We start from the raw sequence: 27,082 nt of genomic DNA on the forward strand, positions 1-27,082 counted from the left end.
TGTTGGATTCCATTGGCTAAGATTTTGATGAGAATTTTTGCATCTATATTCGTCAAAGATATTGGGAGATAGTTTTCTTTTTTGGTGGTATTTCTGTCTGGTTTTGGAATGAGGGTGATGGTGGCATCATAGAATGTCTTTTGGAGTATTCCTTCTTCTTCAACCTTTTGAAAGAGTTTCAGGAGGATGGGCACCAGTTCCTCTTTATATGTTTGATAGAATTCACCTGTGAAGCCATCTAGTCCTGGACTTTTATTTGTAGGGAGTGTTTTTATGACTTCTTCAATTTCATTTCATTGGTCTGTTCAGTTGGTCTGTTTCTTCTTGATTCAGTTTCTGTAGGCTGTAAGATTCTAGAAAATTGTCCATTTCTTCCAGATTGTCAAATTTGTTGGCATATAGTTGTTCATAGTATTCTTGTATGGTTTTTTGTATTTCTGCAGTATCCATTGTGATTTCTCCTTTTTCATTTATAATTTTGTTTATTTGAATTCTTTCTCTCCTCTTTTTAGTGAGTCTGGCCAGGGGTTTGTCAATTTTGTTTACCCTTTCAAAATAGCAGCTCTTAGTTTTATAATTTTCTCTATTGTTTTTTGAATCTCTATTTTATTGATTTCCTCTTTGATCTTTATAATTTCCTTCCTTCTGCTGACTTTAGGTCTTTTTTGTTCTTCTTTTTCTAATTCGTTTAGGTGGAGGGTTAAGTTGTCAATTTGGGGTCTTTCTTCTTTTTTGAGAAAGGCCTGTATGGCTATAAATTTCCCTCTGAGCACTGCTTTTGCAGCACCCCATAGATTTTGAGAGGTTGTGTCTTCATTATAGTTTGTTTCAAGATATTTTTTAATTTCCTTCTTGATTTCCTCATTGACCCATGGGTTTTTTAGTAGCATGTTGTTTAGTCTCCATGTAGTAGGTTTTTTTCTCATTTCTTTTCACATGGTTGATTTCTAATTTCATGGTGTTGTGGTCAGAAAAGATACTTGCAGTAATTTCTATGCTCCTAAATTTGTTGAGGTTAGCTTTGTGTCCCAATATGTGGCCAATTCTTGAGAATATTCCATGTGCATTTGAGAAGAATGTGTATTCTGATTTTTTTGGTTGTAGTGTCCTGAAGATATCAATTAAGTCTAACTTTTCTATTGTTTCCTTTAGGATCTCTGTTGCTTTATTGGTTTTCTGTCTAGAGGATCTGTCCATTGGTGTGAGTGGGGTATTAAACTCTCCTACTATGATTGTATTCCTGATATGTATATTCTTATTGCCATTTTATTAACTGTTTTGTATTTGTTTTTTGATGCTCTTTTTTCTTCCCTTCTTCTTTTGTTGTCTCCTCTTGTGGTTTGATGACTGTCTTTTTTTTTTTTTTTTTTTTTTTTTTGTCGTTTTGCCATTTCTTGGGCCGCTCCCACAGCATATGGAGGTTCCCAGGCTAGGGGTCTAATTGTAGCTGTAGCTGCCAGCCTATGCCAGAGACACAGCAACACAGGATCCGAGCCGTGTCTGCAACCTACACCACAGCTCACGGCAATGCTGGATTGTTAACCCACTGAGCAAGGGCAGGGATCAAACCCGCAACCTCATGGTTCCTAGTCGGATTCGTTAACCACTGTGCCATGACGGGAACTCCGATGACTGTCTTTAGTGCTGTATTTTAGTTGATTTTTCTTACTTGTGTGTGTACCTACTGTAGATTTTTGGCTTGCAGTTACCCTGAAGTTTCAATATAGGAGTATATATATATATATGTGTGTGTGTGTGTGTGTGTGTGTGTGACACACACACATATGTATATATACTCATGTATATAAACACAAGATTGTTTTAAGTTGTTGGTCTCTTAATTGAATTTTTGATTTTTCTTACTTGTGCATGTATCTACTATAGATTTTTGGCTTGCAGTTGCCCTGAAGTTTTGATATAGGAGTCTCTCTCTATATATTGTTTTAAGTTGTTGGTCTCTTAATTGCATCTGCATCTCCAGTGTCCTGCATTTGTACCCTCCTCTTCTCACAATTTCTAATTTTGGTAGTATATTTGTATGTGGATGTTTTCCTGATTTTACTGTATATATGCCTTTACTGGTGGTCCTTGTCATTTGTAGTATTTTTGTTTCTAGTTGTGGCCTTTTCTTTTCTGCCTAGAGAAGTTCCTTTAGTATTTGTTGTAAAGCTGGTTTGGTGTTGGTAAATTCTCTTAGCTTTTGCTTGTCTGTAAAGCTTTTGATTTCTTCTTCAAATCTGAATGAAATCCTTGCTGGGTAGAGTAATCTTGGTTGGAGGTTTTTTTCCTTTCATCACCTCAAGTATATTGTGCCACTCCCCCTTCTGGCCTGCAGAGTTTCTGCTGAAAAATCTGCTGATAATCTTACTGTGTGTTATTTGTTTCTTTTCCATAACTGCTTTCAGTATATTTTCTTTGTCTTTAATTTTGGTCAATTTGATTACTGTGTCTTGGGGTGTTCCTCCTTGTATTCATTTTATATGGTACTCGTGCTTCCTGGATTTGAGTAAGTGGTTTCTTTCCCACGTTAGGGAGAAGTTTTTGGCTATTATCTCTTCTAATATTTTTTCTGTCCCTTTCTCTCTCTCTTCTCCTTCTGGCACCCTTATCATACGGATGTTGGTGCATCTAACGTTGTCCCAGAGTTCTCTTAGACTATCTTCATTTCTTTTCAATCTTTTTTCTCTTTTCTGTTCTGCACCAGTGATTTCCACTAGTCTGTCCTCCACCTCGCTTACTCATTCTTCTGCTTCCTGTATTCTGCTTTTGGTTGCTTCTAATGAATTTTTTTAAATTACTTAATGAACTTTATTACAATTATAGGTGTACAACAATCATCACAACCAAATTTTACAGCATTTCCATCCCAAACCCTCTGTGCATCCCCCTACCCCAACCTGTCTCATTTGGAAACCATGAGTTTTTCAAAGTCTGTGAGTGAGTATCTGTTCTGCAAAGAAGTTCATTGTGTCCTTTTTTCAGATTCCACATGTAAGTGATAGCATTCAATGTTGGTATCTCATTGTCTGACTGACCTCACTTAACATGATAATTTCTAGGTCCATCCATGTTGCTGCAAATGCCATTACTTCTTTCCTTTTTGAATTTTTTATTTCAGTTATTGTATTTTGCCTTGCTCCTTGCTTAAAATTTAAATCTTGTATTTCTTTGCTCAATGTTAGCTGCAAATTATCAATCTTTGCCTCTAATTTATTTCCATGGCTTGAATCATCTTCACTATCTTAAGTCTAAAGTCTTTTTCCTGGAGGCTGATAACTCTGCTCACTTATTTGTTTTTCAGGTTTTTTCCTTGCTCCCTTATCTGAGTTATAGTTCTCCACCTTTTCATTTTCATAGGTTTTTGGTGTGGTCTTCTTTTTGCAGACAATAGAGTTGTAGCCTCCCTTACTTCTGATATCTGCCCCACCCCCTTGTGGCTGAAGTTGGTATTGGGGCTTGCCTTAGGCTTCCTGATGGGAGGTGCTGGTGCCTGCCTGCTGGTAGGTGGGGCTGATTATTATTCCTCTGGTCAGCGGGGCTTGTCTGTGGGTGACATTAGAAGTGCATGTGTGCCTGGGGGGGTTTAGGCAGCCTATTTACTGATATGTGGGGCTCTGATCCCATCTGGATTATTGTTTGGCTTGGGACTTCTCAGTGCTGATGGGTGGGGCCAGATTTTCCCCAAATCGCCACCTCTAGTAACACATGCTGATAAATATTCCTGAGACCTTTGCCTCCAATGTCCTCCCCCCACCCATAACAAGCCACAGTCACCCTCTGTTTTCCCAGGAGATCTTCCAAGAACTGCAGTCAGGTTTGACCCAGATTCTTGTGGAGCCTTTGCTTTGCCCTGGGACCCAGTGCACATGAAAGCCTGTGTGCACCTTTCAAGAATGGGATCTCTGTTTTCCCCAGTCCCATGGAGCTTCTGCACGCAAGCCCCACTGGCCTTCAATGCCAGATGCTCTGGGGGCTCTTTCTCTCAATGCCAGATCCCCAGGTGTGGGCACCTGATGTGGGGCTCAGAACTCTCTCCTATAGGTGAGTCACTGTGATACAGTTACTTTCCAGTCTGTGGACTGCCCACCTGGCAAATGTGGTGTTGCTTATATCATGTAATTACTCTTCTACCATCTTGATGTGGCCTCCTCTTTGTCTTCTGGAGTAGAATATTTTTTTTGAAAGTTTCCAGTCTGTTTGGTTGAAGGTTGTTCAGCATTTGGTTGTAACTTTGTTGCTTTTATGAGAGAAGGTGGGCTCCAGTCCTTCTATTCTCTTATCTTAATCCCATCTCAAGACCATATATCTCTTGACTCCCATTTAGTACATATTGTTTTACACTATCATATGTAATTAGACTGTCACCATTAGAAAATTGAAGCCCATAAAGCTTCAATTTTTTTTCAATATTCAAATATATGAAATAACTAAATGAAAAAATTTCAGTCAGTAGGAAAAAATGTTACCTTAGAATAGAATGGAAAGATGTGGCCATTTATTTTAAACTCTATTAAAGTGTTGAGTTCCAGTGGAAGCCAAGTGTTGCAGCTGAGATTAGCTTGTAATTGAACACTGTGGCTAGCCTCAGGGATGAGTGATTTGTACTAGAAGCCTGTTACGGCTGTATCACACAAGAAGTTGTATTTAGGAAGCTTGTTACAGCTCTGGAAATAAAGGCAAAGAACTCCTGTATCTTTTGATCTGGAAGACAAACACATTTTACTGAAAATAAGATAATACAAAAACCACAAAAATAAGATTTGAAAGAGCATGAATGAAATAGTTAATGGGGTTTTTAAAAAATAAAAACAAAGCTAGGACTTGGGCAGCTTTAAAAAAATTCCTAGTTTGGAAAAAAAAAACAGTTTCATTTGAGATTTATTTGTGGAGTAGAAAGACTTCAGAGACTTAAATGTGTTAATTGTATTGTAGAGATGGGGAAAAAACCAAAACACTGTGATCACATAAGCAAGAAAATGTATTAGAAAAATAGTGTATCTTATTTAATCTTCAATATAGCTTAATAAAATGAGTCATTCCTATATTTCAGTAAGAAAATAGAAATTCTGAAACTTTCATGATTCAAGTTCCATTTAAGGGCTTCTGACTTTAATTAAGCTTCTTTCTATTACACTACAACTGCTGCCTGAAGAGAGATGGCTTGAAATGGATTTTGTCTAAATTTTAAAGGACATTTGATTACTTTATTTATTTGGTGGTTGGTGCCATAGAGACACATAACATTGCAATATGTGTGGAAAAAAAAAGTAGGCACGGAGAGCTATTTTGGTTCACAATATTAAGCACAAACAAACAAACAAAAAAACACCAAAGGAAAACAGGAAAAATAAGCTTTCCTCTCCTAAGTTTCATACAATACCACAAAGAGGTTACAGTTTAAAATATAGAACTAGAACTTAAAAGACTGCGTAAAATTAAACATTGTATATTTTTCAGAAGAACACAGGATATAGTAACAGGTCACACTAAATCCAGACAAAGAAAATGGTTAATGTGGAAATTTGCAGTCTTCTTAAGAATGCTGGTATAATAAACACCCAACTCAGTTTCCTAGCTTTACATTGTACAGTCATGCTGATACTTAATACAATTTTTTTTGTTTACTTAAGAATCAAATGATTGGACTTTTCATAGTACTTTGCAGTTTAGGAAGTTCTTTTTAGTAATTCTACACTATCTTTTTGATACACAAACAAACTTGGAGCTTAATATTATTATTGCTATCCTTCATAAATAAAGAAACTGAGACATAGAAGGTTAAAGGTCTTGTCTAAAATAGTTTATTTCTGCTACTTACGTTAGTGATGGGATTACCTTTGAAAATGAGTTTTGGATTGGCTGTATGTAATGAAGCTGTAAAATTCTTCAACCTGGCAAAATTAGCCTCAGAAAATACCCTTCATAGTTTTACCAGGATTCAAATTTCTAAAAACATGTGATTTTGATGTTTTCTGTAGGAATTTATTTCTTCCAGGAAATATTTTCCTGTTACAATTTGACTAAAACTATTTATTTTATCACCACCTCAGCTTGGTTTTGTTGTCTAAATTTATGTTCCTTTCCCTAAGCCTGCCTTCTTTTCCAAGCTCAACTCTGTAGAATATGTAAAGATTGCTGGCTATGTTAAATCTAGCTTTTTAGTGCAAGTTACATTTTGTAAATGTATTCTTACAAGTGAAAGTAGTTTGATGGAGGTCTGGATACCCCAAATAGCTTTTTAGTATTATTTATGCTCTTCTAGTTACTCTATTTCTTTCTGCCTCCAAAGTATCAACTTACAATGCCCGTTTTTAGAGTACAGTAAGTAAATAGTCTGTAAAATACCATTCAGTAAAGGTCAGTAGTTTAAGCTAACACCACGTGGATAAAAATATCACAAATACTTGTGTTGATCGTTATTACCTTAGGTTCCTTTTCAATCATTAATAAAAAGGGATTCCCTCTCTTTGAGTAAATTTTAGTTTGGCTTATTTAATTCAAAGATATTAATTTCTGCCCTCGATAAAATCTGATTAAAACATTTTCTCCCTATAGCTTGTAATTATTTTCTTATTGTTTATTTACTGCTGTCTCTATTTTGTGACAATTTAGCTGTAATACTATGTAGTCAATATGTTTGACATTTTGAAAACTTCTAACTTTATAAAGTGTTTTCACATCCATTATTATATTTATTACACAGAAACCTTATGAAGTAGAGAGGAGGCTATTTCCTCTATTTTATAAACAGATGAACAGAAAGTGATATGTCACAGACATAACTTGTGGAGATGGGAATACTTTCTTTTAATTAACCTATAATCATAAATTTTGTTTTGTTCTATTTTATAATAATTTGGGAACATAGTAATTAACCTTAAGATTTGGAACTTTTTTTTCACCTCTTATTTATCATATTTTTCTATATGTTAGGCAGTACTAATATATTAGTCACTGTTTTCTATTTTGCAAAAGCTAGATATAATAGGTTATCTTTAAGGGCTCTAAGCCCTAGTATTTTGCAAATGCACAAGCTCTGAAGCATTAATGTTTCCTAGACATTTCCCAGTAGAGGAATATGACGCAGATATTGTTTTAGAATGGTCAAGGATTTTCATATCAATGTTCTGATATGTTTTTAATAGACTCCTAGATAATTCTTTAAAGAGATTTTAGCAGTAGACTTAGCAGGAGAAAATCCCCTTTGTATCTGGCAGGTCTGTTAAGAATTTCTGGTCTAATTAAAGTAGGATTTTCTTTTGGATAAAATTAATTTAAAATGTCTATTTCCCAATGTCTTAAGGAACTCAGAATATAGTTAAACTTCTTCCTCCAAATAATACTTAACCTTTTCAAATCCAAAATTCTCCAGATATATTTTCTTAACACAATTTATTCTGATATGGAGATTAATTACGTTAAAAATTCTTCTCAGTTATTGTCATATAATTATAGATACTTCTCTGGTCTATGTTAATCTCTTTTAAATTCAGCACTGTAAAGGTTAATGGAAATATTATCTCTGCAGAGTGTATGCTTTATAACCTAATTCTGTCAAGGAGAATAAGGTATTAAAACCAAACCAAAGTTAGTACCATGAACAGATTAACAATCACAGTTCTCAATTCATTAAAACAGCTTTTTCTGTTTAAAATCTTTCATTGAAGGAAAATTCTGTAGTTTTCTCTACTGAGTGTAGTCTGCATATTTGGGACTATGAGAGTAGCCATCTATTTTTAATATACCTGTACTATTACCATCCTTGGTCTGGAAAGTAAGTAATTTTTATGGTAGTTTACATTTTTATTACACACACTCCTGTTAGTACTGTCCACAAAACTGTAAAATTTAGACCACTCCTATTCTCTACTTCTCCCTCAGGATTTTTTAAAGTTAAGACAATGGGTTTTTAAGGCAACAATTATATAATAATCTTTAAAGAGAAAGAGTTTTATATAAAAATCAATAAAAATTTCATCATCTCTAGAGGCTTTCATTCAATAGTCAAATGGATTGATGATGATAAAATAATTGCCTAATCATTTTCTGAGGCCTTTTTACACAGATGCAACTAGCTTTTCTGGAGCCTGTTTAGTACTAGAAGACCATGACCTATTTGTCCTTTCTCTTCTTGCTTCTTCTCTCATCATTCGGATCCTGGCATGGTGCTTTGACAGGCTAGACTGTGTTATTTAGGCATCATAGCCTGCTGAGGTCATCGGTCTTGACTCTGGACCAAAAGTCATTATGGTCCATTATCTGTTACAACTTTTCAAGGTGAATGCTAATATATATTATAGTGGTAAAGAGAACAATGTGATTAGTGAATCATACTCCCCTTGGTACTTAAATTTCACCTTAGTATAAGTTATATTCTTAAGGAAGATGATAAACTTTTCTAGTTCATTAAGATATTACTTGATGCAGTTATACCTCAGAAGAGTTTACTGTGTATTTCTGTGTGACTAATGAGCAGATGAGTATTTTATTTTTTCTGTTTACTTTCTCCTGTGAAATTGTTATAAGTAAAAATCTCATCTCTGAAAAAATTCAAAGCTAGTGACTTGTCATTTTTCCTGGTGCTCAAGCCTGGAAAGACTGTGCTTTGGTAAGAATGAAAAACTGTAACCATGTGCATGTTTTATTATATGATTAATTTTGATTCTGATTAGAATATTGAGCTGGGTATATATATCATGGGTTACAGATGAAGCTACTGTATGATGATATCCTTTTGGAATCTTAATAACCTATTTTACAACTCCTATTATGAAGTTATAATGTGTATATTATATACATTTTCTATCTCAGCAGGGTTTATTGTAAAGTCATGTATGTTGACAATGGATCATTTCCTATATTTCACATTAATCTGTGGGTATTAAAACTACGGATCTCTAAAAACAGATACAAATTTAAGTATTCTATGCTGTCATACACTTTCAGAATTGGAAGAGACTTTGGAGGTAGTTATAGTGGACATTATGGCTGACTCCCAGATGTGCACTCTACCTCTTTTCATTGTAAAAAGCCAAGTGACAGAGCAAATGTTGGAAAATTATGCTCTATGTGCAAATATGGCCCACTGCCTGATTTTTGTAGGCATGTGAGCTAAGAATGGTTATTACATTTTACATGATTAAAAACTAATAAAAAGAAGATTAATATTTTGCAACACAAAAATTATATAAAATTCAAGTTTCAGTGTCCATAAAAAAGGTTTTTTTTGAAACACAGTTTTGGCAGTTTGTGTACATGTTGTCCATGGTTTCCTTCATGCAGCAAAAATGGAGGTGAGTAGTTGTGACAGAGATTGTGTGGTCCACAAAGCCTAAAATATTTGTTATCTGGCCCTCTCTCTAAAACATTCTGGTTTAGAGAAATGGCTCCAGAGTGAAGGGCAGTTCTTGATTAGTCTAAGCCAACTGGGGATTCCATCTTTGTCTATGATTACATAGCATAGGCAAGACTATATTAGTTGGACTAGGACAGTTGTTCCTGGGCAGGGGGAAAAGGACTTTTATTTTAAGAGAAAGTCGCAAAGACAAAGAATCTCTGATATGAACAAAGATATGTATTTCCTTATTGCTGCTGGCAGCCACCCTATGACCATAAGGAAAATAGTTGGAGGTTAAAGCTCACACCTCAAGGAAGAGGAATTTGACAGAATCACAGAGAAATGGAATTAAATCCAGCCTAACTGATCTTTCTCTTATGTGAACCAATGAAATTTATTGTTATAGTTTTATTTGGAATTTCTGTTATTGATAAATCTAACTTTGCCTCTGCTTGATGTACTATTACAAAATATAGATGAATGTAATAAAATAACCAAAAAATTTAAACCATGAACCTACTTAACCTACTTAGGGGAAATTGCAAAGACAGTCTTGTACTGGGGAATATTTACTGAAGGAAATATTTACTGAGGGCCTCAATATACCAGTCAGTGAATTAGGTCCGCCTTGCATCTGGGCAACAACATTGGTATGAGATTGCTATTATCTGTCTTAGAAATAAGAACATTGAAATAATTCAGCTTTGCAAAGCCACACAGCTAAAATGTAGTACAGAGACCCAAGTCTGTTTCCCCAGTCCATTTTCCTTTTACACTAAAGGAAAGTATTGTTTGGAAAGAAGGATTCTGCTAACTTTTAATTCGTCAGATGTACTCAGTAGGGTAGTGGAAGGCAATTCATTGTGATCTGATTTACATAAGGAGTTAATGCCTTAAAAAGAGTTAATATTTGATTGACTGAAAGCAGATTAATTCCTGTTGAAAAATAAAACTCCACAAGATCATTGCATATTTTACAATAAATAGTCTGTAATGTAAATCTTCCCAAGTGTTTCTTGTGCAACATTTCTACAAAGAAAGATAAACTTCTATTTCTAGGACTATATGCAGAAATTTTTAAAGGAATTCATTCTTATTTTAAGATAAATATTATAGGAATACTATTATCCTATTTTAAGATGAATAATATCTAGGGTATACATATTTGGACTCAGTGTTTCACTACTGGCACACCACCGGGAAGCTGTGCTTATCTTCTTTCTGCCTTCACTTTTCAGATATGGTCCTTGACCAACAAGTGAGCTCAGGTCAGCTCAATGAGGATGTACGCCACAGAGTCCATGAGGCATTGATGAAACAGCATCACCACCAGAATCAGAAAAAGCTTACCAATAGGATTCCCATTGTGCGTTCCTTTGCTGATATTGGCAAGAAACAATCAGAACCAAATTCCATGGATAAAAATGGTAAATGTTTCTTTATTACACTTTAATTGTTTATTATAGTTGTCTGAAATATCAAAGTGCTTCTAAGTCCTTTAACATATATCCTTCTTGAAAACGACCTATTAAAATTCAGATTGATATAGTAGAATTGTTTCTTTTCGTATTGGTATATGGCTTTATTTTCAAGCATCAAATTGCAGAAATCTTAACAAAGAATTTGTTTCCTGAAAGGCTCATGAAAAAATGCAAGGGAAACTTTTTATCTAGTAAGAAGATATGGACTCAAATGTAGCACTAAACTGAATGTCAGTTGCATCCCAAATAGTCTTAATCTTTGTCTCATAGCTAGAGAATGCAATGCAGTGCTTTGCCTTCAGGTCTTTTAGTTAAAATGAATAATGATCAACATTTAGTGATTGTGGGAAAAAGATAATGGCTTCATGTTGCTCATGGTCAACAAATCCTATTAGGGATTACAATTGAAATGAGCAGCTAGCATATTGTGTCTCTACAGATATTCAGCCTGATTTCCAGTTTATAGACTCATTACTCTTTGCAGTACTATATCATCCATGTCCACAGAGGCACTAAACTTACCATCTTCATACACCAACATCAACAACACCAACCGTTGTTTTCTAGCAGTCATTCATGATTTACTCCTTTAGCAATCATGATGCAAAAACAGGGTTTCTGACTGTTTTAACCTCTCTGTGTATTCTGTTCTCTAGTTACATCCGTATGACTCTTCATCACTTATTAAGGCAGTTCCTTAGAAATCTCGTTATCATCTATCCCTTCTATTAATTTGTGAAGGAAAATGAAGTTATCATGAGGATCATATGAATTTGTTATACTTCCACCAGCTGTAAAAATACCTAGTTTTAAAAGATACAAATTAATGAAAAGTAGTTTCAAATGTTTTACTAGAAAGACTCCGATTTCCACAAATGGACTAAAGCATGTGTATTTTACAGCGTAGACTTCACTCCTATTTCCAAAAGCTTCAGAGATGCCTTAAATAAAAATGCATGAAAATGAGTTTTTTTTCAAACTCTGCTTTTTATGTGAATTTTTACCAATTTTCATATTACTAAATGAAATATACACAAATAGAAGAAATATTTTATTATTTTTCTTTGGCCATGCCAGTGTCATGTGGAAGTTCTGGGGTCAGGGATCAAACCCACACCACAGTAGTGACAACACCGAATCCTTCACCTGTGAGCCACCTGGGAGTTCTAGGGAACTCCCTAGAAGAAATACTCTAATAAATCAGTGAAGATGGTTAGATGTACTATTATCTCAGAAGACAGAACCAGTTCTACATGAAAAAATGATTTTCAAAATACTCGATTTTTTTAAAGACCTTTCAATGACTGAATGTAAGTCATTATTTTTATATAGAAGACTCCATAGTTGTGCATGTATTAAGTCCAATAAAAGTGTTATGAGCACTTTATGGTATATACCATCTTATGTTTGTAGATCCCACTGGACATTCTGAGGATTGATAACTTACTTTGAATTACATCAAATATTTAAAATATATTCATATTCTAAATCACAATTTGCTTTAAAATATGTTACGTATGAAAATGACAAGATGAAACTTTCATATTCTGAAACATTATAAATATAGTACTTTTATTATACTTAAATATTAATATTTATTTGATATGATATTAAGAAAACAGATTCAGATATTTTCTAATTTTGAATATAGACTTATGTCTATATGATTCCAAAGACCCTATTAGAATTATAGCTTTAAATCATAATTCATCATATAGGTACAAAGATTTTCTGGGGGCTTTCTTTTTGTCCTATTCAGGCAATTGCTTAGTTTTTCTAAAAACTAGAATATGAGTAGTTCCGAAGTGATTCTGTCACCATCTGTACAATCAGCCTTTATCTGAACACATACAGATCATTTTGAGGCATACATTAGGGTAATAAAAACTTGGAAACAGTTCTAATAAGATTCATATATCCAATTAAGTATTGTTGTAGAGTATGCTGTCAGAAGTGGTTTTCTAAGCCTAGGCTTATAACACCTCCTTGTGACTCTGTTTTGCTTCCTCACATACTTTGCATAATTATGTGTGCTAAGAATTCTGAAAATATGTATAGACTTTACCAATTTAGAAATAAATCTCCTACCCAGAAGTGAAAAAAAAGTGTGAAAGACCTTTATTACTAAGGCTCTCAATCTATTTATGAGCTCTAAACACTGATAAACTTTAGATAAACAAATCAAAATTCATAGTTGTAAATTTATATTTGACGTTCTGTTTCAAGGTATGCAATAGAGATTTAATTTTTTGTGCAGTACGACAGAGAGATACAAAAGGATTTTAAGACATCCAAAAGGGTAAAAGTAATATTCTTATTATTAAAAAAAAATCTCTTCAGTAGAATATTTCATGCAAAGAAACTGACTTTAAGATTAAGATTATAGAATGGGAATTAAGTAGAGTGAGAATTTTCTAGAAACTTGAAAACAGGAGACATTTTCCTTCCAAAGCATCAGGACAGAAATAAACTCCCTCTTTTTTTTTTTTTTTGGTCTTTTTGCCTTTTCTAGGGTTCCCAGGCTAGGGGTCTAATCGGAGCTATAGCCACTGGCCTACACCAGAGCCACCGCAACGTAGGATCCGAGCCTCGTCTGCGACCTACGCCACAGCTCACGGCAACGCTGGATCCTTAACCCACTGAGCAAGGCCAGGGATCAAACCCACAACCTCATGGTTCCTAGTTGGATTCGTTAACCACTGAGCCACCACGGGAATTCCAACCCCCCTCTTTTTTAACATGCCTTTACTTCAGAAGCAAAACAATTGAAATTTCCTCACAAACTGATGCTTAATAGAGAAGTCTCAAACAGCCACATAGATAAGTTTCTGCTGTTCCTTGAGCATGCTACCTTGGTTGTAGTCCCAAGGGTTAAACAGTCAGACATTTTAATGTGACAATCAAATGAGGATCTTCCTCATTTTATAGATTAGTGATTTGCTTACTCCTGTCCTCCAGTCTGCACTATTTTGTTCATGTCTTTCTTAGTGAGTTGTGATAATTTGTCAATCACACCTCCAAACATGCTAGCTTTACTTTTTTGTATAATTTTTTTCTTGGTATACTGCACATTCTCTTAAGGGCTAAATTGCAGGATGCTATGGATTCACCATGCATTTTTAATGCCACCATGCTGTGTTTAACTTTCACTTTTCATTAAGCATCAAAACTGTGAGAATTAAATGTCTGATTCTGATGTTTCAATAAAAAGTGACAGTTAAATTTGGCAAAACAACAGCAAAAAAAATAATAGAAAAATAATATCTTCTTTAACATTAGAACCCTGAAAAGGATGTGGGTGGAAAGTACTCAGCTATATCAAAACCGTGAATAATTGCTTGAAACTGGAAGAACTTTCTAAAACAAAAATAAGACTTTTGTTTTTAATGATCTAGAAACCAAATTATATCACTATGTGTATTCATCACTTAGGTCTTATATTCAATTATATTTTGAGACATTTGTATTAGAAATCTATTCTAAAGTACTATTGCCCTAGTGATAACCTTTACATTAAAAATATACAGTGAGATTCAGTTTCTTTGGGTGTAGGCTGCCTTCATTCCTCTGTTTCCTTTGCTAATAATTCTATTTCCTTCACATATCATTTTTATCTCCTATTATGAATACTGTCTAGTTATGCATTTTATTTAGGATCTTGATAAGAGTTGCAGAGCAGAAGGTCCCTGACCTACTTTGAAAACTATAGGTGACTGGAAAACATTTAGATTTGGAAGGATGGGATGATTTAGCCCTTTTGGCCTGCAGAGATTTCAGCCCTTAAAGTAATGTACACTTGTTCCCTTTGTGGCTCAGTGGTTAATGAACCTGACTAGGATCCACGAGGATGCGGGTTTGATATCTGGCCTCACTTAGTGGGCTAGAGCTCCAGCATTGCTGTGAGCTGTGGTGTAGCTTGCAGATGCGGCTCAGACCTGGTGTGGCTGTGGCTGTGGCCAGCAGCTGTGGCTCCAATTTGACCCCTAGCCTGGGAACTTCCATGTGCTGTAGGCACAGCCCTAAAAAACAAACAAACAAAGTAAAATTTGCTTAATATCGTGAATGATTTTTATTTATGGCTTTTGAAAATCAGTTTTATGGCTTCATAGTTTTTTTTTTTTACAAATGCTGTACTTTTACTTTCAGATGTACAATGTTTTATGTGTGTTATATATTTATACGCATTTTTATTTTTAAAACACTGTGGTCTCATAAGTAAGATACTGAGAATTTAAAAAATTGGATTTCCCGTCGTGGTGCAGTGGTTAACCAATCCGACTAGGAACCATGAGGTTGCGGGTTTGGTCCCTGCCCTTGCTCAGTGGGTTAATGATCCGGCGTTGCTGTGAGCTGTGGTGTAGGTTGCAGACGTGGCTCGGATCCCGCGTTGCGGTGGCTCTGGCGTAGGCCAGTGGCTACAGCTCCGATTGGACCCCTAGCCTAGGAACCTCCATATGCCCCGGGAGCGGCCCAAAGAAATAGCAAAAAGATAAATAAATAAATAAATAAATATCCCCTTATAATGTTCTACCTTGAAGAAAAAAAGCTAGAATAATAATTCTTAGAATTACTTGAGAGAAAACACTTAAGAATTCATGCAAATGATAGAATCAAACATTACATAATAAACTATTTTCCATTGTTTCTCCCCCCAAAAAATATCAAGACAATATTGTTGACTCAATTGGTGGGTCTGTTCAGAGACTGTTGTTGCTGCTGAGTTTTAGAACCTAAAGACTAAATCTTAATAGCAAAAATATTTCTAGTCTGATGGGTTTAAGTTTGTTGTTTCTTATTTTACAGTAATTATTTTCAGGCCTACTAACTATTTTTTTCCAAGTTTAATGATGTGCATACTTTTCATGTTTTTGAAGTCTAGCTCACCTAATCAACATTTTCTAATATTTAACCTTCCTTTCTTCATGTCTTCTATTCCCATGAATAAATGTATTGTTACACATGTATGTAACCTTGTCATTCATTTTATATTTCTTTATTTTGCTCTGTCTTGTGTCTGTCTCTAACAGGCTCATCTCATCTCTGTACCTCCCTCATCTTCTACCCTTTGGGTACTCTAAATGCGTTGAAGGTTTCTGAGGTAGTGTAAACCAGCTTGGTCTCAAGGTTAATAGTAATGTGCCTCCATGTCTTCATCCCAGTTTCCTTCTATACACATGATTTTCAGTGGATTAAGCAGCAGCAAATAATTATATACTTAAGTGGTATATTATTCTCCAATTGATTTGAATTTGGCCAAATAGAAATTTAAAAGCTGCCATTTTATAATATTTATATATATATATATATATATATATACACATATATAATCTATTTAAAGAGGACGACAACTACAAGTAAGGACTTAAGTGAGTAATATAATTTTAATCAATTTTTGAGAACATATTTATGGTTGTTTATCAATAATGAGATGCTTTATCGATCCTGACATTATTTAAAGTCAAAAAATAGTATTTTTGGCATAATCTCATATTCCTCTCCCATGACTTTATGGTGAGGAAAATGGTGCCAGTCTCACAATGGACAGTGAAAAATTTATGGTGTAACAAGCAGAAAGGCAGAACTTCCATTTTTCTAGTCAGAGATCACTTGAATTACTCTTGGCTTTATCCTGTGCTTGCTTATATCTTTTATGATTTGCCTTGGAAAAACACATGGCCTATGATAAATGTTTATCTAACTGATATATGATTCCTACATGGAGATTCAGAGGAAAAAATCAATTAATTACTCAAAGGAAAATTAATTCAATCAGTCATTAATATGACTGCCGTCATATAATATGCACTTTGATAAGATGTATAACAACTATTGGAATTTTGGTTTCAAGATGGTGAACTCTTTGAGTTTAAAAGTTTAGAAAAATAAACACATATGGTAAAAATATAAGAATGATGTTAGGTTTCTCAAATGTTTACATTTAAATAGTCATGAATATGTCCCAGTTAATAATAGTGGCCACTTTTCATCAGTTTTTAAATAATTTACCCTGATTGTAATGGGTCATTGAGTTAATAAATGTCTTTTTTTGATAATTACCTTAATGTCTCAGAGTTTAGATATACTAATAATGTGATTAAACATTGCGATGACATTTACTTACAGAATGTATTAACATGGACAGTGATCCATGGGCAAAGCGAAGGTAATATATAGGCAAAAACACTTATTTGCACAAGCATTATGGCATATTGACTAGACAATTATCATAAAAATACATTCATAAAGCTTCCACACATACATGTGAATGCTAAATCCTAACTTTATACTCTTTTGTCCTGGAAGGGGAAAAATCTTAGCAAGGTCTTTGTTATCCTATTAAGAAACATATTTACTTCTGGTTGAATGTAAAATCCTGTACCTGAAAATCGTCATTCTGTGAACTACTGTTGTTTTCGATATCAGTGAGAAAATAAGGGATGCACTTTCAAATCCTGAATTTACCATTTCTTCTTAGGTAATGCTATTTGAGTTAATGAAAGTCATTTTGAAATCTAAGCCCATCGCTTTCTTCTGAAAAGCCATGATAACTGAAATAGACTAAAATAATCAGTGTTTAGACAGAAAAAGATTATAGTTGATAACAGAATTATAAAAATTATTTAATTTATGAAACTTCTAATAGTTCAATAGACTATAATTCATATGTAGATTTTAGTTAGATAGGCAGATATAGATTTAGCAAGTAAAATTTTAAGTTTTACTTATAGGCTTCAATTTTTTCAAAATAACCCAAGCCAAACTTGTCAGTTTAATTTTTAAACAATAATACCCATGCATTTTTCCTTATCCTGCCAAGTTTTCAGATACTGTCTTGAAAGTATACACATTTAATATGTGTTGTTTCATTTTAACAAATTAATATACATATTGAGAAAAGAAATTTGGAGTACTTTTAAAACTTTGATGAGATTAAATATATTTATTAATATTTACTAATATTAAACTATTATCTCTGAAATACAAGAGATATATCAAACTTGTGGTTTATAGTCCCATATCATAGGTTGGTAGTTTTAATGACTTCTTCCTGCTTTAGCATAAATTTTATGCATATATCTAGAATCTAGAACTAGCAAGGAAATTGCTATCATCTAGTATGTCTCTTGCTAGTTAAATGCTATCCACTAGGTCATTATCCACATAACTTAAAATATTCATAGAAAAGAGTTTTCAAATTCCTTCCTAATTTTCAACTGTATGAGGTAACATTTTGTGAAATTTTCAGAAGAATAGCATAGAACAATAAATCAAAATAAATTAATACTTACAAGAGGAAATAAAGTGCCAATGTTTTAATCATATCCCATGAGCTGAGGGTAATTTATGAAATATCCTGCTTTTAAAGTATATATGTGAAAACACCAATTTCTTCAAATTTTGTTACAGCGTATTTTCTATCCAAGTAAATCTCTTCAAAGTTGATGATTTTTTACTGGGTTGACTCTGTATGTGTTTGCTGAATGAGTTAAATAATTGTGCTTTCATATAGTTTTATATCACATGAAATACATTATTATAAGAAAGCAGATATATGGTCTTTTTAATTTATCCATACCTTGAACTTCACCATTCAATTTTACAGAACATTCAATAAATTTAGGTTTAAATATATCTAATGTTCTAACTCATGAAAGTATGGAGAAATGATGTGAAACTGGTGATTGAAGACATCTGTTAGTAGCACAAATGCATTATGTAAAAGGTTTTTTAAAAATTAGAGTTATTATTTTGAGAATGATATATTAAATGGCTGTTAATAAACAGTTCACAATCATAGCTGCACGCTACGGTTAGAAATGGGAGAATGAAAATAACTGATGCAGCTTGCTTAAGTCTGTCATGTCTCTAAAATCTATATATATTTTTGGAATTTGCTATAATCAGAATTTGTGTACATGGTTTAAGGTGAATTTGCTTTTAAAAGTCATTTTAAAGATGTCCACCAAATGTGTTTATTTTGTTTAGTGAAAGCAGTGAAATATCCTTCTTTAAAAGTTCTAGAAGTTTTAATTTCGAGAAGACTCTTATTCTCTGGCAATATAATAATTTTAAATGATAAAAAATGTACCTATTAATAAATGACCCCTCCTGAGAGGTTTAATATTTCAAAAAGCAAAATTTAAGTAATATTTGAAAGTAAATTACTAATGTTTTAAGTCATACTTAGTAATTTCTGATTTCAGGAGAGAATTTTAAAGAAAACATTTTATTTATATATTCACTAGCAGTTGAGAGAAATTCAGATAAGCACATACTGAAATAATTGGAGAAGATGAGACTAAAGGTAAACTTTGAATAAAGTTGGAATTTAGGCAGGTAGAAGAGCTAGGCAGAGAGAAGAGAGAATAGTCTCGTCTAAGATGAGATAAGAGCAGTTGTTTGGAAGCACTGAGTTATGTTCACAAAATATGATCAGGGCTTCAAAGCTGGCTTGTTACTACTTGTATCACAGCAAAAGTAACGAGTGTGGGGAGAGGTTAGGAAGGAAACGATCACGTGAAATCAAGCAAACATCAATTCTATCATTTAATTGCTAAATATGAACAGAGTTCAGGTAAGTTGTGATTGAAAAGAATGTTTTACATTTAGTGAATGATAAAATATAATTCCCTTTGCTAGCTATTGTCACATTCCCAGCTCTGCTGTCCGCTTAACTAATATAATCTTTATCATAATGAGTAAAAGACTATAAAATAATTAAGTTGCTGGTTAGTATTAATGGAAAACAAATACAATTCAAATGTATTGATCTTTTATCATGCAGACCAGGGTCTGTGTGCTTATGCAATCGAATAGTGACACACATCATATTCACAGTGTTCACAGTGTTAGGGTAAAACAATCTGAACCTCTCATATAGAAAGCTCTAAAAGTTATTAGCAAAGATTTTTTTCTCTTTGGTTTGTATTTTCAGATGCAAGAGAAACTATAAATATGCTGCATACTTTTCAGATAGATATTCACCCTTTAAAAAACAACTTTACATTTTAAATTCTTCAGTCTAAGTTTAAATCATATTAGATGTCTAATCTGGTCATATGTATGTATAAACGTATATGTATATTTTCACTAATTTTGGATAAAATTTAGTATTTGCTGATGTATCAAACCATGAATAGTGTAAAATTTTTTATGTTCTTTCTCCTAGAGAATAAATGTTTAGTTATAGAGTTTTAAGCTGAGAATTAATTTACATTTTCTTGATTGAATTCTCCCATTTCTATCTGTAACTGATAAATAAGAATGTATTTATATATCTGTTTATATTGATCCTTCATGCTTACCTCATAAATTCATTAAGAAACTTATTTTAGTCAAGTTTAATTTATATTTCACTCAATATGTCTAGTAAGTAATTGTCTGTATTCTGTAATAACAATCTCTTTTAGCAGGTCAGGTTGTTTCTCCTCAGTCTGTTCCAGCCTGTGTTGAAAATAAAAACGATGTGAGCAGGGAAAACAGCACTGTTGACTTTAGCAAGGTAAGCTTTTCTTACTCTCACTTAAGTAAGTCACTGAGTTATTACTAGAAATTACCAACCATTTTAAGAGGCGTTGGCACAATTTTTTGCATGCTCATTTTTTTTGTTTCTTAGTCAAAACTTGATATTGTTATAGATAATGTTAGCATTTAAGTTCACGTAATGTTTTGCCTAGTCACAAAACCAAATGTGTAAGATTTATGCATAGTCTTCAGTTTCAGCCACTTAGTGTGATACTTTTCTTCCAGTAAAAAGGATAACTGGACTTCACAGAGAATTTAACAGAAGTTTAGTGATTAAAACTTTTGCTAGTTTTTTTTTTTTTTTCAAAATCATTTTGTGGGAAAGCAAATCATAGAACATAAAGCTTCATTGTAATTCAGAGAAAGACAGCATAAGGAAACACTAGAACAGAGTAAGACTGAGCAGTTTTGAATAAAAGCATAATAAAGACTGACTCTGTTGAGGGACATATATAACTGAAGACAATTTAAATGAAGTCATTTACTTGAATGTATTCTAAGAAAATAATGAGTGTTTGAAAATAAGGTGATTTTTCCTAGCAAATTCCTAACATTCTACATGTGCTATTGTAGGCTGTGGCAAACTAACACTTGAACAATATTGACCAAAAATAGAGAGTGAACAATTCTTTTTATCTGAGTGGCTGAAACAAGTGATAACTCAGAGTAATTTTTTTCATAAAATCCTTAGCACTGGCAATGACCATAACCGTGGGAGGAGGTGGGGATGGGAGGCAGCCGTATAGGAAGTTGCCTGCATCAAGCTTCTGAGAAGATTAATAGCGATCAGATCTTTGTTGCTGTTTCAGAATCCCTGTGCTAATGCTGAAATGGTTTAGGTCTAGCCATGTGCATGCTCTCCCTCTGGTGCCTAGCGGAATCTCTGTGGGAGCATGGTGTACCAGCTTAAGTCTGTTAATTATGCGTGCAGGGGCTGGGAGGCCAACAAAAGGGGCAGACTAGTCCATGTGGGATGAAACAGAGGCATGAAAAAGGACCTCCACACCAGCAGGAGAGAGAGGTGAGGGCATACTCGGGCTCTGTTTCTAAGGGGTTCATGGAGGCATGTGATTCAAATATTAAGCCAGTTCAAATGTATTCCATTTCCGCTCCAAAAATATCTTCTTAAAACATTACATCCTCATTCATCTGCAAGTTGGAATAAAATTTTTGCAAACTTTCATATGTTTAATTTCTGATGTTCTTCATTTGAAGCAATATCTTAAAATCAATGACATAAGAAGTCATTTATGCAGGAGGTAGCAGTATAACAAGGGCACAAAGCAATGATAATAAATCACATTCTTTTAAATAAATTACGTTTTACCTTTTTTAAAAGGATGTAATCCTTTGATGCTGAATTTTGTATTTCTATCTAATTTTGCTTTTAGTTGTCTAACCCATCTTTGCAGCCTTTAAAAATACTTCAGGACATTTGAAGGAAACTGAATATTGCCAATTGGAGACAGCAGTCTTTTCTTCAGGTTCCCCAGAACAATTTGAACTAAAAAAAACCTGAAAAATAGGTTTTTCTTTCCTTTAATCCTTTTCTTTCTTATTGCATTTCAATTCACTGATCTGCTCCATTTTTTTTTTCTTTTTTTTTTTGGTCTTTATGCCTTTTCCAGGGCCGCTTCTGCAGCATATGGAGGTTCCCAGGCTAGGGGTCTAATCAGAGCTGTAGCTGCTGGCCTTCGCCAGAGCCACAGCAATGCAGGATCCGAGCCACGTCTGAGACCTACACCACGGCTCTCGGCAATGCTAGATCCTTAACTCACTGAGTGAGGCCAGGGATCAAACCTCAATCTCATGGTTCCTAGTCGGATTCATTTACCACTAAGCCACGACGGGAACTCCCAATCTGCTCCAATTTTTAATGAGAAATTTAAATTTCTAGAGCCTTCTACTCAGTGCCAACCATCTATATGGACAACCTCAGACTCTAGTCCGAGAATGGCACACAGAAAAGGACATGGCTTTCGAGAAAGTGCATGAGATCCTAACTCTAGCATTATGAAGCCATCTGATATTAGAGTTCTCTGAACTCTCTCACTGTTCTTGTTTGTAAAATAATAATAATAACATATTTATAATTTCTTTGTGACGATTAGGTAAAAAATTGAGAGAGCCTGGTGGAGTGCTAGGCTTATAGTAGGTATTCTATGGAATGTGGCTACTACTGCTTCTACTACTAGTACTTCTACTATAATTATGTTGCTGTTGTTATTAATATCAGTGGAAATATTTGTGTCAGAAATAAATACTAGAACAGAGTTTAATGTGTTTTGGTCTCCACTGGATCTCTAGTGACTTGAACATATTTGGAATGTATATATTCAATGAATCATACAAGTTTCAATATAATTTAAGTTTTTGCTCTGGATTTTTTTTTTTAAACAAAATAATACTTTTTACTTTATAACCTGGAAGGGGCTTGGAAAGAACAAATGTAATACATCACTATGGAAACAAATTTTAGTGCCAGATTTTGCAAGTTACATGAGTTAAGGTTTTTTAGTCTAATGATTTCAGTTTGGTAGTGAATATATCAAAGTGAATCTGTCAGTTAGTCTACAGATTACTTTGTTCATTTAAATATTTTAAGTTTTAATATGTAGATTCCAAACCTCCATATAGAATTTTTAGATGTTAAGGAAAAAAGTCTTTTTTCATTTCATGTGACTTGATCCTGTGTTCTATCTACATTCAAACTATATATTTTTAACCCTTCCAATGGTTAGGCCCATTAAACTTATTCATTTAAGGAATGTTTTCACATATGATCTGAGTTGTCAGTTTTTTTATTCCTACAATGCTTTTCAAAAGCAGATGCATTGTGTTTTTTAAACTGACATGTAGAAGCTAGCTGTTTTATTATTTCCGAAATGTTGGTGGTTTTTTCCTTATTTCAAATGATTTAAAGAAACTTTCACCATTATTTTCTATGTAGAAATAAGTCCCTTCTGCATCAATCTTTACTGTGTAAAATATATTATAAAGAGTTGTGTTATTAAACCCTAGAAATTGTAGGAAACCTTAGAAATCTCATTTGGAAGGTGAGAAACCCGAATTCCAGATTAAGAGAACTGCTCCAGATCACTGGCTGGTTAGTGTCACAACACCATTTCTTCCCAGGAAATTTCCATTAATTTTCTTGGGGAGTTCCTGTTGTGGCTCAGCGGAAACAATCTGACTAGTATCCATGAGGATGCAGGTTCAATCCCTGGTCTCATTCAGTGGGTTAAAGATCCAGAATTTCCATGAGCTGTGGTGTAGTTCACCGACAGGTTGGATCTGGCTTGCTGTGGTTGAGGTGTAGGCCAGGGCTACAACTATGATTCAACCCTAGCCTGGGAACCTCCATATGCTGTGGGTGCAGCCCTAAAAAGACAAAAAAAAAAAAAAAAAAAAAAAAAAATTCTACTTTTCTGTAGTAGTCTTAAGTCTTAAACTCTCTCCCTGAATACCCATTGGAATTTCCTTAACATCTTAGTATGTAGCTTGTCCAGACACTTCCAGTTCCACCACGATCTTCTGTCTAAATGTGTTTCCTAGAGATATAACTTTCTTACCCACAGCTTAAGTACCAAATGCCCAGAATAAAGCATCTTTCTTTCTTAGTATTAAAGTCTGATGACCCCAGAAGCATGAGTATGCATCCAGATCTGTAAGAGTATATAGCATTATTTCCTCAAGATTCTGTTCAGAGGACCAGAGAATTCCAGGATTTCTTTCTTTATTCCAAATATTTAAGTTCCCTTGAGATCTGCCTAAGGGACACAGTTCAATCTAGTTCCTCAGAGCTGTTCTTGGTATTTGTAGTTTTATAAAAGGTTTCATTGTGGTTCTTAAATATGATCTTTTGTTATATTCAAAATGTAGTTAAATTGCCAAATAAGGCTCTTTATGAATTGTATATTAACACAAATACAAAAATATAGAGCTATCTCAAGAATAATATATTATTGTATAATATAATAATATAATTAGATAATATATAATCTATTACCCCAAATATATGGTTGCTCCAAGAATAACATAATGAGTACTCTAGATATAATAATATTTAACCATAATTTATTACATTTTAAATAAAGATAAACTTGCTAATCTTGAAATTAAATTCTGTATATTTTAATTCATTTTCTAAATAACAGATATTAATCAATGATGTATTAGGTATTATATAATGCAAAAAATATAATGTAAGGTACATTCATTTTCTTTTATAAAATTAAGTTATTTTATCATACTAGGTACTCCTTGATTTAACTAAATAGAATCTTAAAGCAGTTATGTGTATAACTGCCACCTGCCTGAGCCACAGACTTCAATAGTTAAGGCTGTGGCATTTGTCAAGAAATAAATGCATTTATAGAAAGTTTTCCAGGTTGAACTTAAACTTGTCATTAAAGTTATAACAAGTACTATCGATATGACTCATATCATTTATCAATTACAGATTTTCTTATAATATTGTTTTCTCATTTAAAATTTCATTCCAATATATAAACAATGTATAATTGTTGTTTCTATTAGGGAAAAATAATAGTTTACTTTTTTAGGCTCCAAAAGACTTATGGATATTTATTGTGTTTTTATCACAGGGCTAATAGTGTATAGATATTATGAGCTTACAAATTAATGTCTGGAAGCATATTTATAGATTAAAAACTTTGGAATTTATAATGTTTGTTAAAAATTTTTATAGGGAGTTTTACTTTTTCTTTAAAATAGAACATTGCTTCTATTTTATATTTTTAGTCAAGTTTCTTGGATTATTTTTATATTTAATTCTTGTGACAAAGCGAATACTTCATATAATGAGCTTTATGTTTTGGAGCACATTTATCTTACAGAAAAATTAAATGGCTATAAACCTTCTAAATAACTGTGCTGAGGTCTTGATTTCAGAAAGCAACATATTTAATATAGTCACTAAAATCTGGCTATGGACTTCTAAGTTTTTTCTCCTAAAAGTTTTAATTTTTTTCACTTTATACTGCTTGGAAAAAATATTCTCAAATCATTATACTTGCAAAAGAAATATCTGGCCTAAGAAAAGTCTTCTCAGCCTCGCTGTATTTGCCAGAGCTCTTTTTTCACTCTCTTCTCTTCCTTCTCCTTTTTCTTCTCTTCTTTTCCCTCACTCTTTCCTTCCACTTCCTCCTCATCCCGTCATGTTCATCATGTTCATGTCAGTCATGTCAGCCCCCTTTCTCCCTCTCCCTCCATTTCCCCTCTTCCACTTCCTCTTCTTCTTCTCTTCCTTCTCCTCCTTCTTCTTTTCCTTCTCCTCTTCCTTCTCCTTCTTCTCTCTCTCTCTCTCTCTCTCTCTCTCTCTCTCTCTCTCTCTCTCTCTCTCTCTCTCCCTCCCTCCCTCCCTCCCTCTTTCTCTCCCCCCACTCCCATTTTAATCTTTGGTCCCCATTTCATTACATGAGAGCAAAAAACAATTACCACAGCAGTTAAACTATTATTCTCCCTACAAACTGATTTCCATTAAAAAGCAACTCAAATGAATTAAAAAGAAGAAATAGGCCTTGTAAAATTCACCTTAAAATTGCTGCTTAGTTTTCACTGAGGCTACGTTTATAAAAATTGATATTTACTCTTAAGAATATTTTACATTTAAAAATAAAAGGGAAAAATTACATTCATTTTTCAGACTTCATCCTTTAAGCATTTCTTTTTGTCAATGATGCTTTTGTTCTGTGTGCATTCATTTCAATTACAGACATCTCATATCAGAAATTCAGCTATGGCTCTTCAGCAACTTCAGATGCTAATAATTTTATTCTTGTTTTCTTTGCTCTGCCATATCTAAATTCTCCTAAGACAAATTAGAATTGAAGATTGATCAGGCCAAGTATGGAATGTGAAGGATATAGAACAACTAAAATAAAGATGAAGACTAAAGTCATAATTTATACTATAGGGAGAATCATGATTATATCTCTTTTGAAATAGGCATGTTTTGAGCATTAGTTAATTGAAATATATTGTGCATAAAATTACAATAATGTAGTATACAAATATTTAAATCTATCGACATATGATAATTAAATTATGAATAAAGTATATTCACTCAATTTAACACATACTCTTTTCTCCTTGAAAATTTCAATGTTACTGATGCTGAAAAAGCATCTCTTAAAAATATTGACTAGAGAAACTAGAGTATTCAGTGTATTGATGAGAAATTAGAAAAACACCCAAGTAAAAGAAAAAAGTTCTTTTTAAAGGGCAAATGAGATGTTTAACTATTTAAAAATTATTTAAACTAAATCTCTATAAGCTATATTTATTTAAATTATATTTGCTGATGGGTTTCCAGGTGTGAAGTTCCATGCTAGGATATGATTTAGCAGATTCATCCAGTTTTGATTTATCTTATTTTACTTCGTGATGCTCTCAGGTTGATCTGCATTTTATGAAGAAGATTCCTCCAGGTGCTGAAGCTTCAAATGTCTTAGTTGGGGAATTGGAGTTTTTGGATCGAACTGTGGTTGCATTTGTCCGGTTGTCTCCAGCTGTGTTGCTTCAAGGACTGGCTGAGGTCCCAATCCCAACCAGGTAAAAAGTATAAGAACGTCTCTTGCATTTTTCTTTTCTTTTAATTTTTTATTTTTATTTTATTTTTGCTTTTTAGGGCTGCACCTGTGGCATATGGAGGTTCCCAGGCCAGGGGTTGAATCAGAGCTATAGCCTACAACACAGCCACAGAAATGCAAGATCA

At 33.6% G+C, this 27,082-nt stretch overlaps 1 protein-coding gene across 1 annotated transcript in view; it reads left to right on the forward strand.

The window, feature by feature from the left end:
- Positions 1 to 27,082, forward strand: part of SLC4A10 (solute carrier family 4 member 10) — a 312,403-nt gene that overhangs the window by 175,544 nt on the left and 109,777 nt on the right. The window contains 4 exon segments of the mRNA XM_021075903.1: positions 10,576 to 10,764; positions 20,229 to 20,320; positions 21,275 to 21,364; positions 26,762 to 26,919. Coding sequence (XP_020931562.1) covers positions 10,576 to 10,764; positions 20,229 to 20,320; positions 21,275 to 21,364; positions 26,762 to 26,919 — 529 coding nt within the window.

The sequence above is a fragment of the Sus scrofa genome, chromosome 15, assembly GCF_000003025.6.
Source record: "Sus scrofa isolate TJ Tabasco breed Duroc chromosome 15, Sscrofa11.1, whole genome shotgun sequence".
Lineage (NCBI taxonomy): Eukaryota > Metazoa > Chordata > Mammalia > Artiodactyla > Suidae > Sus > Sus scrofa.